This window comes from Mus caroli, unplaced genomic scaffold (genome assembly GCF_978045245.1).
Source record: "Mus caroli unplaced genomic scaffold, Mus_caroli_1 scaffold_19, whole genome shotgun sequence".
Lineage (NCBI taxonomy): Eukaryota > Metazoa > Chordata > Mammalia > Rodentia > Muridae > Mus > Mus caroli.
The window spans coordinates 79,048,121-79,066,461 of record NW_028227274.1 but is presented as its reverse complement, the minus strand read 5'-3'; the positions used below and the strand labels follow the sequence as shown (position 1 = coordinate 79,066,461).

The following is an 18,341-nucleotide window of genomic DNA, read 5'->3' as shown; positions in this document are numbered from 1 at the left end:
CTTTTAAAAAGCCTATTCAATATATGTATATCTTTTGTTTTATGCAGTTGCTGTGATTGGCTAATAAATGTTTGTCAAAGGAAGAAAGAGCTAAAAGCTCGAACAGTATGGCTTGGATGTCCAGAGAAGTGTGAAGAGAAACATCCTAGGAATTCTATCAAAAATCAGAAATACAATGTATTTACCTTTATACCTGGGGTAAGAGGATCGCATCTTCAATGTCTGCTGATGTCCCAGCTTTTGCCTTCTGATGACACATGTAGAAACTCTGCTTGTTGATATCACTGTTTGGTAGTTTCATCCCTCCCCATTTCAAATACTTTATATTTTCTTGGCTCTGTCTACTTAAGAAAATGCATACATTTATTATTGCTTTCAGTTCTTGATAAACATTCATGTTATAAAAATATAACAGTATGGAAATAGTAAAGAACAGGTAAACACATTTTAGTTCTGGGGACACTTGATATTTGTTTGGAGGGAAAATTAGAATAAATGTTGAAGCCTGCCAAGGAATTTCACAAAGGAAGTATATGATTTGTTCACAGTAACAAGATATGTCTCTGTATTTATTTATAAACACCTTTTTATATCAAGCTGTTAATCTCATGCCTTGTTACATTGTTAACTCATTAGTTACCTGGAATACTCAAGTTTAAATATATTAATTAATTTTTGTTTCTACACTTTTAATTATATTATAAAACTGGGTTTATCATTATTTGGAATATTAGATTAATTTTTGCTTTCTACATATCACTTCCTATTTTAATAAGTTCATGCTTCTTTATGGAGAGTAAAGGTAGCTGATGTGGATTATGTGTCTTTTTATTTTACAGTAATTTGTTTTCTTTCCAATCAGTGATTCTTAGAAATTAAGATGGGTATCTGTAGAAAAAAAATTATGTATCTTATATTTCTGTAACAAAAATGTTGGCAAAGTTTAGCTGTTAATTCTTACTCTATTTTGTAAGAAAAGCTCTTTATTATGTAGGATAAAAGCTGCTTTATCTTTTATGTTTAATAAGGTAATTACAACGAATTTCTTTTGGACCATAATGGTCCTCCCAACTCCAGGTTCCCAACCATTCACTAATAGGCTTGACCTCCATAATCAAAAGAGCAATCTTTATTAGTAGGATAAAATGTAAGCTGTCTTTCAGCAGATAAATGTTCTCATCTTTTTCTGAACAAAGCTACTATTTCTCCTTAAGTGTGAATTATTGAACACAAAGTGCCTAAGAATGATGTGCTGTCCTAAGGTTACTCAGGTCATTGAGTATTTTGTAAAGTATTGGTCATAGTTAAAGCCAGTAGTGTAACTCAACTTTGATGAGTACGCGTTCCCACAGCCATTGGCTGCATTCTGAGAATACCTGTTGATGGCTCTGCACAATGCCTAGTTACTGTGTGTGTGATTTCCTTCCTTATCAAGTCTCTGAAATTAGTCTTTTCATCTAAAATGTAGTATTTCAGAAACATTTAGTAATTACACAGTAGGAATTCTATGCCATTTTTAGCACAAATGGCAATTTCTGAATTGCTAATAGATATAATTTGTGCTGAGATTTTATAGAAATTGCTGAAGAAAAAGAGCTTTCTTTCCTGCTGAGATTAATTTATGAAATAATTCAAAACATTTTTAGACAGCAATTGAGCATGATTATGGATATAAACATATTGAGTGTGACTGTTTCTGTTACACACAGAATTGTATGATGATGCAGGTACTTCAATATGTATAAACTGGTTCTAGCTCTTTAAGCCAACAGAAACCGTTTAACCCGTTGATTTCTGCTGAAATTGCTCTTTCACCTAGCACAAGGAATGCCTTCCAAGGAGATTTTGATTTACACTTTACAACTTTGCAAGCTCAACTGAAAGTAGACTGCCTTTTGAATTCTTTCTTTCTTTCTTTCTTTCTTTCTTTCTTTCTTTCTTTCTTTCTTTCTTTCTTTCTTTCTTTCTTCCTTTCAGTAGTGTTTCTTTATATAGTCCTGTCTGTCCTCGAACTCACTATGTAGACCAGGCTGGCCTTGAGATCCTCCTGTCTCTGCCTCCCCAGTACTGGGATTAAAGTCACATGCTAGATATTATTATGTGTTCTTAACTATAACTACAATAGATTCTTTTTAAAATAATCTTTTCTTTGTCTCTTTTCTTTCTTTTTTTCTTTTTTTCTTTTTGCAATGCTGTGATGAAACCCAGGCCTCGTGTATGCTGGCCCAGCTCTGCCACTGAGCTGGTCTCTTTAGCTGTTACTTTCTGGAGAAGACTCTATTTGAGTAAACAGGCAAATAAAGCTTTCTAGTTTTAGCAGTTTTAAAGTTATTAAATGATGAATATTATTTCGTATTTGAAAATAATGTGAAAATCAAGTACTAAAAGATGGTAAAGAGTATATACTTATCCTCTTTATATGTTAAAGAGCCTGGATTTTCCCCCTGAAAACTGGTCTGTTGTTTACTGGGTTCTGTTTTGAATCAGTCAAGTATCATGTAGTCACTTGGATCCATTGGCTTGTTTACTATATATTCGTAAAGCTCAGTGTCTGTGCCAAAAAGCACACTAGTGTCTTATGTGTATGTGTGTGCATGTATATATATATGTATATGTGTATATATATATACACACATATGCACATATATTCATATGTATGTACATATATATATATACACACATGCACACACATACACATAAGATATATGTGTATATATTACATATATGCACATACACATATATATGTATATATGTCAAAATTAATTAATTTATTCTGAACCATCATATTTTTACAGTTGGAAATGTGTTTGCATGCTAATTGATTGAAGTTTTAATACATTTTTCTTAAAGGGGTTATACTATTTTCTTTATTCCTTTTTAGGTTTTGTATGAACAATTCAAGTTTTTCTTGAATCTCTATTTTCTGGTAGTGTCCTGCTCACAGTTTGTACCAGCATTGAAAATTGGCTACCTCTACACCTACTGGGCTCCTCTGGTAAAATACTTCTATAGTTATGTTTCTTTTTTTGTTTGTTTGTTTTTATGTGTATTTGTTGAAATAACTTTTAATATATTGCATGAGGTTTCCTGTAGCAGAATATGTTTCATTTTTTAATACTTAGCATATACTTTTAATATTGAGGTGACTGGGATACATCTACTGTATTTGAACATTTGTTAAAGAACATGCCGAGTTTAGTTACTTAACTCCCAATTCTTATAGTGTGTTGTCAGTGTCCCTGCCAGCATAGCTGCAGCTGTGTATGTCCTTCCTTCTGCCTGGGTCCTGTGCAGCCGAACTGGGGTAGCAGTAGCCTCCTGCTGCTGTTTTCTCCTGTGCTCTGCAGCTGCTGTGAGTGGTGCTGGTTGTCTCTGTTGATTACTCTCCTGACACTCACCTGATGCTGAGTTCTGAGCTACTTGACTGCAGGGTAGTATCTGGTTTGTCCACTAAATACTGTTTTTTGAAAGGCTGGTAATGGTAATACCTCTTATACATATATTCTGTCTTTGTAGTTTTATGATTTGTTGATTATTTTGGTTGCTCTTTTTTCTGTTAGATCAGTGGTTCTCAACTTGTGGGTCATGACCTATTTTTTTCACAGGGGTCACCTAAGACCATTGGAAAACACAGATATTTACATTCTGATTCTCAACAATAGCAAAATTACAGTTATGAAGTAGTATACACAAATAATTTTATGGCTGGGGGTCATCACAGCATAAGGAATGTATTAAAGGGTTGCAACATTAGGAAGGCTTGAGAACCACTGGGTTAGATAACTAGAGGCAATACAACAGATACAATTATTCCCCCTGTGCAAGTGTTCACATCTCCCCAACATGTGACCTTTAACATTGAAGGTCCAAGTAGTCTGTTCTTGAGCAGGTCCATGCTGGCTATGTGTGCCTTTCTTAACCAGAGACTCCCTCGTGAGGCTGTAGACCTTTGTTCCAGGTCAGGCTTAGACCTCAGCATTAGTAAAGTCATATGAGATGTTGTTAGTGACTGCCTGCCTGCCCACCAAGCCATAAGAGTAGGGTAAATTTGAGGAGCGCCAGCAACATTCCATAACTGTATGGAATATAGACACAAAGTTCTGAGTAAATGAATGAAATCAGATTTCACTTGATAGAAGTTAGGCTCAAGGAGACATTGACACTGATCTGGGAGCAAAAGTGACATACGGCACACCTCTACTGTAACATGGCAGTCTGTCTGGGCCACCATTGCAGGGTTGTCAGTGTATATGGAAGACCTTTAAAATGAACTTACTGTTTTGAAGGGATTTATTCTTTAGAGGTGTGGTGATTGGTAAGACAAAAGAATGCTTAGTATTATTTTTGAGTAAGTTTTAAAATAGAACTGCAAAGACTATGAAACCAGGAAGGAGCCCACAAGAGGGACAGAGATGTGTTGGGGAATGTCGGGAGACCAGTGGGGCACATAAGGCATGAGAGCAGAAAGGAAGCAGTAGGGACTCGGTAGAGGTGTATAGCGTAGGGGAGCACCATAGAGGATAAGAGCCTGGCAAGGTTTGTTTGAAAATGCTGTAATGAAACTGAACACTATGCATGCTAATAAAAAAATTTAGTGTGTGTGTAGGGTGAATATAGAGTTCTTTTGACCAGGTTTTTTGTATACAGTACTAGTATGGACAATGTTGATACATCAGTGAACAAAGCTAGACAAAAGCCTATCCTAAAAGACCTTTAATTGTCAGGGAGAAGACAGCCCAGAAACAGCTACATAGTGCTAGGTTTCTTAGTCATGGCTGAAAAGAAGAAAATAGAAAACAGAAGAAAGGGTAAAAGAAGATAGAAGTAGGTTTGGTAAGATTGGGTCAAAGGAGGTGTTTTGGAGTGAGTGGCAATTGAATGACAAGATAGTTGGCCTTGTACAGAGTAGGACAAGAGTTTCATGCAGAAGGAACAGCAGTTGTGTGTGTGCCATGCTCCAGGGCATGAGCTGGCTGTCCTGCAGGAGAGTGTGGGTGGGAGGACAGAGGTTGGAAAGGCTGAGAGGGGTAATGGCTTAGTTTCTCCAGGGCTTGAACATGTGGCTTACTACAGCAGAACACTATGGATAAGGAGACCGTACCTGAGACTGGAGAGAGCATCTGTGAATGGAGCAGGGTGGGATTTTTCTCTGGATGAATGTAAACCAGTGTGCATGTTTACGCAGAACGTAGAAGAGTAGTTTCAGATAAGTGACTGTGCTGGTTGAATATTGACTGGCAACTTGCGTGGATTGCTGTATGCCCTGGAGGTTAGGAAAGCACATGTATTTGTGAGATAATTAGATTTACATCATGGGGCCTCTGGTCCAGAGTTGCTCTGCTCTCTCTGCTGGGATGGACTGACACATAAGCTAAAGTATAAAAACAAACATTTCTTCCCCTCAGTTCTCACGGAGGTGTGAAGAGAGGGAGTAGGTGATTGTATTCTTCCACCCTCTAGAAGTATCTTTTGAACTGAATATGAGGTTGTAATTTTCTGCATTTCTTAGTAACTTTTATGACTCAGGAATATAACATTAAAATAACATGCACTATTGCCTTGCATGCTTTAAAACTATTTTATGAAAGCCACCTTACTTTGCAACATGTTTTTCTGGCTAAACATAGACTTATAAAGTTAGGCCATGTTTGCACATGTATATGTATCCATTTTGTTTTTCATTTCTCTATTTTTTTAAAAATAAGATTATATCTTATTTGCCTAGTCTCTTGATAGGATGTTTCTAAATTTTGTGAGTAGAGATTGCTGTAACTAATAATTTGTTTATTTATAACTCCTCATGTACATTTGGAAAACAATATTTTAAATGTTTTATTGATTTATTTTTGACACATTTCTCACTATGTAGGCCTATGTGTCCTATAACTCATTATATAGACTGGACTCAAATTCCCAATGATCTGCCTGCCCCTCTCTCCCAGTGCTAAGATTAAAGGTACATTGCCATGTTGGGAAGGCAGTGTAACATTAAAGAAAATTTTACAACAGGAAAAGTATTTGATAAGAATACTTTATAATGCTTTTAATTTTAATGTGTTTATTTCTTGCCTCTTTTTCTAAAGTTTTTCTTACCATTTAAATATTATTTGTAGTTTAGGTTAAAATTTATTTTAACTTAAGCAATGATAGTCTGAGAATGCAAATTCTTAAAAATCTGAAGCAAGGTATATTCAGTCATTTTGCTTTTGCTCTTTGATTTTATTATTAACTCTGGTTTCACTATTTTTTAAAAACATTAATTTTTGTTGTTGTTGTGGATCAAGTTTCAGTTTGTATCCTTGGCTGGTCTGGGACTTGGCTGGTATGTAGATCTTGCTGGTCTCAACTCGTAGAGATCTGTCTGCATCTGTCTTCCATTGCTTTCCTCCAGGCTTAAGTAAAAAGGAAATAACCTTTTATTTGGATACTTAATAAAGAATTTTATTTGATATTTTCATAAAGTTGGTTATTTTAGCCCTGGTTGGAATGAGTGTATGTATTTGTGTGTGTGTGTGTTTGTGTGTGTGCTCGCGTCCATTCTTACGCATGCCCAGGGCATATTGTACACCATGGCAGCTTTCCTTGTTTCGTGTTTGTACTCATTTCCAACTCTGGTTCCATTTTAAGTCTGTTAGCTTGAATTTTCAGGTACGGGTTTGTTTTTGAAGTGCTTTTTAATCTTTTGGCATGTAAGATTTAACATTAATTGTATTTAGATAAGTATTTTAATTAATATGGAACCATTTCATTATTCATGTAAGGAGTAGAAGTGAAAAGCCCTTTTGTGTGTCACTTCTGACAGGCCTTTAATTCTGGTGTCATAGTTAGATCTGAGAACTGAGCTATTTTTATGATGTTTTCTTTTGTTTCTTGGTTTTGCAGTAGCAAAATTTGTATCTGAGGGATAAGAAGAATGACTACTGATGAATATTTGTGCTGCTTGCATGTATCTTACCCTTTGATTTAGCAGAGATCTAAACGAGTGAACACATAGGTTCATTTTCAAATCCAAGAAACAGGCTTCTAGTATGTTGGCTTTGAAATACAAACTTACCAAAGAAATTTTAAAAATAACCATATGGGATTTGTTATAGAATTATAAGATAGGCTCAGTATTTTTATTATAAATATTGTTACTGTAATAAATTCACAAATAAAGACATCACACAGCTAGATTAAGGAAGTCAGTCACTCAAACGTGCCCAGTCCCAAACTCTACATCTCAGTGAAATAAAGAGTAGACATTCTAAAACCATGAGGTTTTGTTTAGGGTTTTGTATTTTATTTAGAATTTTATGCACTTATTCATTGTTCTAGACCAAAAAGTTTATTCCTTAGTAACAGCTAAGGGGGATAGCTAGGAGATAAGTAGAAAACCTGGGGTTAGAAGGGCTTACACAAGATATGTCTTATACAAAACAAGTTTATTAAGAATCACATGTACAATTTGCAAGGGAGAACTGGAACACAGTAAGAAGAAAGCTGTCATACAATGAGGTGAGGTTTGTAGGAAACTAATGAAGCAAGGTTGCACAAAGGTTGCACAGGTTACCTCACGAACATCTGCAGACCACAGCTGTCTCAAGATAATAAACAGAGCTCCTTAGGGTTGGAAGAGTTAGGGTCTCAGGATTTAGAGCCTCCATTCTCCCAAAACTTTAACTCCAGTGCAGTATTGGTTCTGCCAAGTATATTCCTGGTTTTAGAGAACAGTCTGTTCTTTTTCAATACCCAGGGCCTCAGGGAAAGCCTTGTGCTCAATATCACCACAAAACCAACTCCTCCCCCCTCAAAAAAAAAAAACTATAACAAAGTTGAAACTAGGAAAACTATAAGCTTTATGACTTCTTGTGCAATTCCTGTATCCTTTGTCTCCATTCTGTCCTTTCTCATCACCTGATTTTACCTCATTTTGGTTTTTGAAAGAAAACCAAAGTGTTCTAAGTGTTCTGCTCTATGTACACTCAATTCTGTTCATGTATGTACATACATACATTACAGGTTTGGATCTACATATAAGGGAAAACATGTTTTTTTCTGATGTGGGTGACCTTGCTTAATACTGTATAAGTCTGTTCATTTTCTGTTAATTTCATGGTTTCATTTTTTTTCTTATAGCTGAATAACTATTTTTTTAAGTGTCCATCATCCCTATTTACTAGGGAAATGCTCCTAAAACTACCTTGATGTAACACCTGTCCTGAGAAAGGATGCTTATCATCAAGAACTTTGTCAACAGATGTTGGAGAGGATGTGAGGAAATAAACTCTTACTCACGACTGGTAGAAGTGCAAGTTACTGCATGCCACTATTATGGAAATCATTTGGGAGGTTCCTAAACTAATGATAAATAGAACTATCATGTGACCCAGCTATTCACTCCTGGGTGTATAGTCATAGAATTCCATAGCCTAGCACAGAGATATTTGCACATCCATGTTTATTGCTCTTTTATTTATGACGGCAATGAAATGGAACCAGTCATGGTGTTTGTCAACAGGTGAGTGGATAATGAAAATATGGAACATAGAAAATGGAGTAATAATCAGCTGTAAAACTTAATTTAAAAAGATTAAGTTCACAGATATTTGTAAATCTTTTTTTATTGAAATAAAATTTAAAAATCTTAACCAGAAAACTAAGAATATAGATTCTATAATCTGTATATACATCTTTTTAAAAAATGATGTACAGGGCACATTTTCTTTATACACATATTTATATTTTGAAATCTTTTCTCTGCTTGCTCTCATGTTTGGTCACATTGCTCAGAGAATGATGTTAATTAGCATTTCTAGATTTCTCTTATCTGAAAGCCACTAAAACATAAAACCATCTTTTAGCTGGTGCTCAGAAAACTGAGAGTCTACTGTCCACTACTTTATAGCAAATAAATTACTTCAAGCATCGCATATTCCCTCTACTTTGTAACTAATTTGGAAAATTTAAATTTTATTTATGGATACGGGTGTTTTGCCTGCATGTGTACCCATAGGTCAGAAGAGGACATTGGGTCACCTTCTGCCATGTGTGTGCTGTGAATTAAACCCATGTCCTCTGAAAGAGCAACTGCTGCTCTTAATTGCTTGATGCATCTCTCTCATACCCCCAAACTGCAATACTGTAAAAATTAGTTTTACTCTCATTGATGGTACTAATTAGCTTTATTTCTGAACTACTTTCTCTTGCGCTTTCCCATATGCCCAGAAACATAAAACAAAAGTAAAGTGTTGTTGTTTTTTTAACATTGTGGGTCAGAATCAAAATTATTTTTAGTTAGTGAGGGTAACCCGAGCTATACTTGAGGAAGACTCTTGTATTTGTATACATATGTTTATGTGTATCTGTTATATGTACTTGTTGTGCATGTATGTGGAAAGCAGAGATCAGGTTTGGGTGTCTTTCTCCTCTGATTCTGATCCTCATGGACTCTGGTGAGCAAAGTATGTCTGCCATGCTTGACTTGATTTCCTTGGAGTAGATACACAGGAGCCCAGTAGCTGGGCATATGGTAGCTGTCTTTCAGATGCCCTTGTGCTGTTTTTTCGGTAGCTGGACTCGTTATGTGAGCAGTGTATGATGATCCCTTTGTCCACATCCTTACCAGCGTTTGTGTTTGTTCTGTGTTCTCCCCTTTAACTGATTGAGGATAGATGTTTTATCTCCCCTTACATAGTATATCCTGATTAAAGTTTCCTTTCCTTCTACTGCACCCAGCTCTTTCCCACCTGCCCTCCCATCCAGATTCACCCACTTTCCTCCTCTCATTAGAAAACAGGCACCAGGAGATTGTGGGGCATGCCTTTAATCCCAGCACTCAGGAGACAGAGGCAGGAGGATCTCTGAGTTCAAGGCTAGCCTGGTCTACAGAGCACATTCTAGGACAGCCAGAGTTACAAAGAGAAACCCTATTTCAAAAAAGAAAAAAAAATGAGAGAGGGAGGGAGACTGGAAGGAAGGTAGGCAGGCAGGAAGGAAACAGGTTTCTATGGGATGGTAATAAAATATAGTAAGATAAATCAAAAACTAACATGCAAGTTTGGACCAAAGAAAGAGCCTAGGAGGAGGCACAAGAAACTCAGACTCATTTCTTCATATGCTTGGGGAATCACATAAAAACAGTAACTGGAACGCTATCATCGGTAAGGTTCAAACAAAAAGTGTGTGTGTGTGTGTGTATACATAAACGTACACACATATATAATGAAAATAAAAAATAATAGATAAAAATTTATAAAGAAGATTCCTGATATGACATTATGAGACAGGGAACCCCAAAGATGCTCTTGAGTTAATTTTTATTTTGGCCACCTACTGCTGGGCATGCAGCTACCTGTAGGAGTAGTTTGTTTCCCCACTGAGACTCACTTGGAGGGAACTAAATCTTCATTTGTAAACGATTATCAACTGCAGCTAGATCTGGGCTAGGGATGGGGGCATGTGTCCACTTCTCCTTTCAGCTCTAGAACCACATCTGGTGCAGACCCAGTGAATGGCTCTTCAGTGTGTGAGCTCGTGCGTTGTGCCTGTTCATGCAGAGGGCCTTGATTCCTTTGCTGTCCTCTATCCCCTCTGGTGCTCACACTCTTTCTGTCTTTTCATCTTTGGTATTCCCAGAGCCCTTGGGGAGAGGAGAGGTTGGGGATTTGGTGGAGACATCCTGTTTAGGGCTGAGTGTTCCAAGATCTCTCACTACATAAATGTCTGCTTGTGAGTCTCTGCTTTGTGCTTCTCTGATGACGACTTTGGAAGGTGCTGACCTATGAGTGTAGCAGAATGACATTAAGGGTTACTTTATTGCTACAGTTTTGTTTGTTTACAACAATAGTATTTGGTTTCACCTTAGGTCTCTGGGCTATAGACTCTGGGTTTTGGTCATCCAAGCAGTGTTGGATATGGATTCCATCTTGTGGAGTGGGCCTCAAGACAAAGCAGAAATTGTTTGGTTACTATAACAAGCTTTGTGCCACCCATTGCGCTAGCATACCTTGTAGGCAGAACACTATCATTGATGAAAGGGGTTGTAGCTCTGTTTCTCTCTTCTAGTTTTGTTAATTTGGATACTCTCTTTCTGCTGTTCTAGGTTAATTTGGATAAAGGTTTGTCAGTTTTACTGTTTTTTCTGAACCAGTTATTTGTTTCATTGATTCTTTGTTTCTCATTTTTTTAATGTTTCTTTTTTTAATGGATTTTTGTTCCTAAGTTTGATTATTTCTTGCTGTCTTCTCTTTTTGGTTTTGATTTCTTCTTTTTGTTCTAGAGTGTTCGTGTGTTGTTTGCAAGTATGAGATTGTTCCAATTTTTTTTTTTTGGTAGACATTTAGTGTTATGAACTTGCCCGCTAGAACTTCCTTACTTCCTTCTTTGTGTCCCATAAATTAGGGTATGATCTGTGTTTTCATTCAATTCTAGAAACTTTCATTTTTTTTATTGATCCATTTTTCATTCAAGAGTTGTTCATTTTCCTTGAATTTATAAGCTTTCTATTTTTCTGATAGAAAAAAAATAGTCTTGTTGATTTAATTTATTTACTTTATGTCCCCCCACCCCAATACCCTTCTCAACCCCTCCCCTCCCCTCCTCCTCCTCCACTCTCCTTTTTCCTCTGAAGAGGAGACACCTCCCCTCAACCCCCCACCAACCCACCCTGTCCCATCAAGTTACTGCAGGACTAGGTTCATCCTCTCCCACTGAGTCTAGACAAGGAAGCCCAGTTAGGGGAACAGGATTCACAGGCAGGAAACAGAGTCAGGGACAGCCCTGGCTCCAATTGTTGGGGTATCCTAACAAAGACTAAGCTGCTCATCTGCTATATATGTACAGGGAGGTCTAGGTCCAGCCTGTGAATATTCCTTGGTTGGAGGTTCAGTCTCCGAGAGCCCCCAAGGGTCCATGTTAGTTGACTTTGCTGGTCTTCTTGTGGAGTCTTTATCCCCTCTGGATCCCTTGATCCTTTTCCCAATTCTTTCACAAGACTCCTTGAGCTCTGTCTAATGTTTGGCTGTGGGTCTCTGCATCTGTTCCCATCAGCTGCTGGGTAGAAAGAACCCTCAGAGGACAGTTATGTGAGGCTCCTGCACGCAAGCATACTAGAGCATCATTAATAATTGGTTCTTACACATGGGATGGGTCTCAAGTTGGGCCAGTCATTGGTTGGCCATTCCCTCAGTCACTGTTCCATCTTTGTCCCTGCACTTGTAGGCAGGACAAATTTTGGGTCAAAGATTTTGTGGGTGGGTTGGTTTCCTTATCCTTCCACTGTGAGTACTGCCTGGCTACAGGAGGTGGCCATTTCAGGCTCCATATCCCCCACTTCTAGGAGTCTCAGCTAGAGTCATCCTCATAGACTCCTGGGAGACGTCCCTCATCCCAGGTCTCTGGCAAGTCCTAAAGACCCTCCCCCTCATACACACACACACACACACACACACACACACACACACACACACACACACTGATTTCCATTCACTCTTCTGACCCTCTCTCCTCAGCTCACCCTATACCCGATCCCACCCCTTCCTCTCCCCGTCTCTTCTCTTTTAATCCATCATGGTCAGATAGGGTATATGATGGTTTTAGTTTTCCTTTATCTGTTGTGACTTGCTGCTTTGTGTCTGATCATGTGTTATATTTTAGGAAAGTTCTCTAAGGTGCAGAGAAGAAGGTATATTGTTTTGTTTTTGGGTAAAAAACATTCTATAGACAATTGTTGGGGCCATTTTGTTTAACATCTGTTAGCTCCAGCACTGCTCTGTCTAGTTTTTGTCTGGATGACCTGTCTGTTGTAAGAGCAGGATATTGACGTCTCCTACTATCAGTGTGTGCAGGGCAATATGTGATTTATGTTAATTGTTTATGAATTTAGGTGCTCTTGTGTTTGCTGCATACATTTTAGAATTGCAATGTCCTCTTGGATTTTTTTCCCTTAGTGAGTCTGTAGTGTTCTTTTCTTTCTCTTCTGATTAGTGTTGAAGTCTATTTTTTTCAGATGGCTAAACCTGCTTGGAGTATCTTTTTCAACCTTTTACCCTGAAGTGATATCTGAATTTGATGTTGTGTTTCTTGTTTGCAGCAGAAGGATGAACCCTTTTTTTGTGTCCGTTCTGTTTGTCTGTTGAGGAATTGAGGGCATAGATGTGGAGGGATATCATTGAGCAGTCTTTGTTGGTTCCTGTTATTTTCTTGTGGTAGTGGTGGGGGTGACGTGTATGAGTGTTTCCCCCTTGATTTGCTTCTCTGGGATTATTTATTCCTTGTGTTTTGTTGGGTGTGATTAGCCTCTTTAGGTTGGATTTTCCTTCTAACACCTTTGTAGGGCTAGGTTTGTGACAATTTGGTTTTTATCGTGGAGTGTCTTATTTTCTTCATCTAATGCAATTGAAAAACTTTCTCGGTTATAGTCTGGGCTGACATCAGTGATCTTTGAGTTTTTAGAACATTTCCAGGCCCTTCTGGCTTTTAACATCTTCATAGAGAAGCCAGTTGTTATTCTAATTGGTCTGTCTTTATATTTTACTTGTTTTATCCTCTTTCAGTTTTTAATATTCTTTCTCTGTTTCATGCATTTAATGTTTTGATTGTTATATACTGAGGGATTTTCTTTCTCCTGCTCCAGTCTCCTTGGTGTTCTGTGTGCTTCTTATACCTTGATAGTTATTTCCTTTCTTAGGTTAGGGAAATTTTCCTCTGTGATTTTCTTAAAAATATTTTCTGTGCCTTTAACCTGGGTTTCTTTTTCTTCTATTCCTATTATTCATAGAGTTGGTCCTTTCATAGTGCCAGGATTTTTGGTAGATTTAACATTTTCTGCGGCTGAAGTATATCTATTTTTTCTCTACTGTGTTTTCAGTATGCAGATTAGCTCTTCCATCTCTTGTATTCTTCTGGTGAGGTTTTCCTGCAAATTTTCTATTAGAGTTTGAATTATTTCTCATTTCCAGATTTCCCTCAATTTGGTTTTTTCTTTATTCTGTTTCCACTTCTAGGTCTTGATTTGTTCTATTTATTGTCTTCTACTGTTTGCTTATTTTTGCATAGATTTTTTTTATGAGACTAATGCTTCTTTTTAAATTAGTTTTGAAGAAATACAATTTTAGTTTGTATAGATTTCTTAAAGACATTTATTCATTTCTTTTCTAAGGAGTTCTATCATATTTGTTAATGCTGTTTTTCAGGTCTTCTGTGCTTTAGCAGTGTTGTAATGCCCAGGGCCTATTGTGATAGGGGTGCTGAACTCTTAGGGAGACATATTGTCCTCAGTGTTAGTGATTATGTTTTTAATTGGTGTTTAAGCATCTGGGTTTGGCAGTGATTGTACTTGTAGGTGCAGATAACTGGTTTTGTCTTTGTTGGGTAGGTGTTTATTCCTTGGGTTTTGTTGACCTGGTTTTTAGATGAGTGTGGTGCCTGTGTGTTGCGTGGTAGTTAATTCTTTTGAGATCCTGAAAGGTGTGACTACTTGGGGTTCCAGATGAAATATGTTCTCAGGTATTGGGACCTGACAGTTACAAATGAGAATGTTCTCATTGCTGGGGTACCAAGGGGGTACACGGGAGGAAAGCAGGGTGTTCCACCAAGACCTACTTAGGCCCCTGGAAATGGGGACAGAGAGTGAGGAGAGGTCACAAATGTAGTCTTCTACAGAGCGGGGGAGGAGACTAGGGGCCTGGTTTGGGTTCATGGAGTGCCAGGTTCTCCATCTGCAGTTACCCTTCCTGCTTTCTGGACTAGGGTCTGTTGTCTTCTCGGTGACTGACATTCTGACTAGGACTAGGTGGGATTTCATTGTAGGCTTAATGTGCATTTTTCTGGTAGCTAGTGAGGTTAAACATCTCTCCACATGCTTCTTGGCCATTTGTGTTTCGTTTGTGAGACCTGTTTTATTTTACTACCCCATTTTAGCCAATTTGACTTTTTGTTTTGTTTCTTTCTTTGTATATTTTGAAGTTACTGTATTTCTTCCATATAAAATACTTTGTTTTTTTGTCAAGCAGGTCGTCAATGTGGATAAGAAATCAGCTTAAGAAGTATCATTTTTTTCTTTTCTCAGTCTCTTTTTCTTTTCTTTTATATTCTGTGTGTATGAACATTTAGAACTGGAGTTACAGGGTGCTGTAACATGCTATATAAGAATCGAACCTTGGTCCTGGAATAGTAACCTGTGCTCTTAGCTCCTGAGTCCTCTCAAGCCTCCAATTTTTCTTTAGATGATATTTTTATAAAATTTAATTCATTGTGCCTTTCATTTGGATATTTTTCAACTTCTTGTATTTGAAAGTTTAAATGTACGCAATGAGAACTAACAAAAGATGAAAGGTATCAAGATCAAAATAAAAATGAAACTCACAGGAAATTGTTAAATATGTAGAAATTTGCAAAAACAGCATTCTCAGTAGAATTACTAATCAAGAGGAAGTATACCTGGAAGTGAATTCAAGTTATTTCTAAGAGAACATAATTTAAAATATTGTCATATTTTGATCTGATGCTAATAGAATCAATCATGACATTTTAGGTTTTAAATATAGCATAGATAACATTTACAGTGATTTAATTATAGGGTAATTTTCTGTTGAAAGTAATTTTTCCCTGTCACAGGCCCCTTTTCTAGCTTCCTGGCATTTACCCTCCCTCACTCCCACATAGTTTCGCTTATATAAAAACCTAAAAGCTCAGCTACACACATGAGAAGAACACATGCTCTTTGTCTTTCTAAGCCTGGGTTACCTCACTTAATGTAATGTTTTCCAGTTCTGTGAATTATCCAGCAAGTTGCATACTTTTATTTTTCTCTAGCTGAAAAAAATGCACTGGGTATATGTGTAGCACTCTGTTGGTTCTCTAGATCTTTCATCCTTGGTTAGTCTGTAATGATCAACCAAGGACTCAGAACAGACTGTTAATGTAGAGGCCCATTGATTGGAGACTCTATGGGAGTCAAGAAGGAGACGGTGGCATCTGCTCACTTTCTTGCAGTATCTTTTCTGCCCTTGGCAAGCCATGAGGTGTTTGTAGGCTCCATGGCCAACCTCACTGGTAGATGCGATAGCACTGATGTTGTTGGTTTTTGCTGGTCCAACCCATATGTTACTCAGTTTACCTTTCTTTTGGAACTGTGTTATGTTCTAGGATTTTTTTGCCTCTGACAGGTTCACTTTCCTCCTGAGAGTGTTTGATTCTTGTTTTCAGAATTGGGGCCTCCCCCTCCTAATTCCACTCCTTCACCAATCCTCCATTAGAAGCCCAGGCTCTTTTTCACGGACTTCAGTTTTTAAAAACACTGGGAAGTAGCAAGTTTTGTTTTTCTTACAGTTTATAATTATGATTCGCTTGCTAAAATTAGAGTAAATTTTGTTGTCTTTAAGACGGAGGTTTAGAAGTATGAAAGGTAGAGACACCTGGGGAATTCAGAAAAATACACATCTGGGAACCTGCTCCTTGGAGATCAGAAGTAGCAGAGTGCTCTTCAGGTAGGACCTGAGCCAAGTCTATGCTGCAAAATCTTTTCAGGCGATTTTGATGTGTCCTGTTCCTTTAGAATACTGTCTACAGTGTGTAGATATTTGCTTTCATCCTACTGCCTTTCCGAGAAAGCCAGCTATGAATAGAAATCACCTGTACATCATAAACTATGTAGTCACCATCACAGATATGTGATAGTGAGTTTTGTCCTACCTGGGATTAGCTGCACAAGCTGCCCAGAAATGCATTCTCTGGATTCAGAGATATATACATTTCATGTTATACAAATGTAACTGACTGAACAGAGATGTCCTCGCAGTGATATTGTCACACCATCCGTAATGTGATAAAATAATACTGGTATGTGTTAACTATTGGTGTCATTGAATTTAGGGAATTCATTTTCATTTATATTAGGATTCCTGATTGAGACAAAATCTCATACCTTATCCCATACCAGAATCACATGATAAAACTCATTGTGTAGCCCAGGCAGGCCTCAGGTTTGTGGCAATTGTCCTACCTCAACATCCTGAGAGTTGGGAGTGCAAGCGTGAGCTGGCAGTTCTTTAGCAATTTTCTAACAGTTATTTTTTCTTCTTTTGTTGGGGAGGAGCAGGTGTGTTCTGTTGCTTTGGTGGTTTATAGTTTTTGTTGCTGTAGGTCTAATAAAATTATACACCCAAGCTTCATGTCTCTGATAGGCTCATTAGTATTTTCTTTCTTTTCTCTGCCATGGAGGTGTATAATGATAGCATGCAAATTGACCTTGTTTCTAAAATTTTGCATTTCACATAATTCACACAATTTGTTCCTGATCCTTTTCTTAAGATCAGGAACAAAGTCATCTGTCCTATGCCCTTCCTTCATAAGTATGAGATCACACCCTTATAAGTGCGGCGGTAAAGGGAACAGGCCAGGTAGACAAGCAACCAAAGGCATTTAGATTTCATTATTTTTTATGTTACCCAGACAAAAAATATCCCTGGACAAAACAGCCTAAGGAAGGCAGGGTTTGTGTGGCTGACAGTTTGAGGGCTCAGACATCATGGCAGGGAAGTCATGTAGCAGGAACTCAGGGGGTTCTCTTCACTTCCATAATCAGGAATCAGAAATGGGTGCTGGACCTTGAATACGGCCTGCAGAAGCATAGCCTCCTTCAGATCCATGCACAGAGGGCTTTTCATTCTAGAGCCTGTCATTTTACCTGCCATCATTAACCATTGCAGCTATCTGATTCCATATACAGATAGCATCATTGTGTACAAAGGAAGAATCTAAGGAGTCCATACACAGAGGAATGTTGGAATAGAAAAGTTAGCAAGGTTATAGAATACAAGATAGGAAAACCATTTGTATTTTTATATATTAGCTTTAACCATCTGAAATGAAATTAGAATAACAACTCCACCTGTAATAGTATCAAAAGAAAAGATACTTAGGACAAACGTCAGCGAAAGAGTGAGAGCACACACTGAAAAGTACAGAGCATGGAGATTTGATTAAATGATAGACTAGTATTATGGTGGCAGCATCCTGCAAGTGGACTGTGGGTATAATCCACATTCTATCAACATCCCATGTGACTTCCTTCCTCTTGTCTCCTTCCCTACTCTCCTCTAGAAAATTACTAACTGATTGTAAGAATTATTTTGAAAATGCTATGGACCCATAGTAGCCAGTATATCCTATTTGGGAAACTGACATGCCCGTATTGGAAACTATCATATCTAATAGACACGAGGTACTGATATAAAGATAAGCATATAGACAAGAGAAGTCTGATTGACAGTCCAAAACTAAACCTTTGTATCTATGGCTAGTTGATTTCCAATAGAAGTACTAATGTAGTTGATGGTGAAAGAGTAGTCTTATAAGAA

At 37.6% G+C, this 18,341-nt stretch overlaps 1 protein-coding gene across 2 annotated transcripts in view; it reads left to right on the top strand.

Moving 5' to 3' along the window:
• Window positions 1–18,341, top strand: part of Atp9b (ATPase phospholipid transporting 9B) — a 194,711-nt gene that overhangs the window by 21,551 nt on the left and 154,819 nt on the right. For both annotated transcript variants that reach the window (XM_021150340.2, XM_021150339.3), the window contains exons 3-4: window positions 48–198; window positions 2,882–2,995. In XM_021150340.2, coding sequence (XP_021005999.1) covers window positions 48–198; window positions 2,882–2,995 — 265 coding nt within the window. The remainder of the gene's footprint in view (window positions 1–47; window positions 199–2,881; window positions 2,996–18,341) is intronic.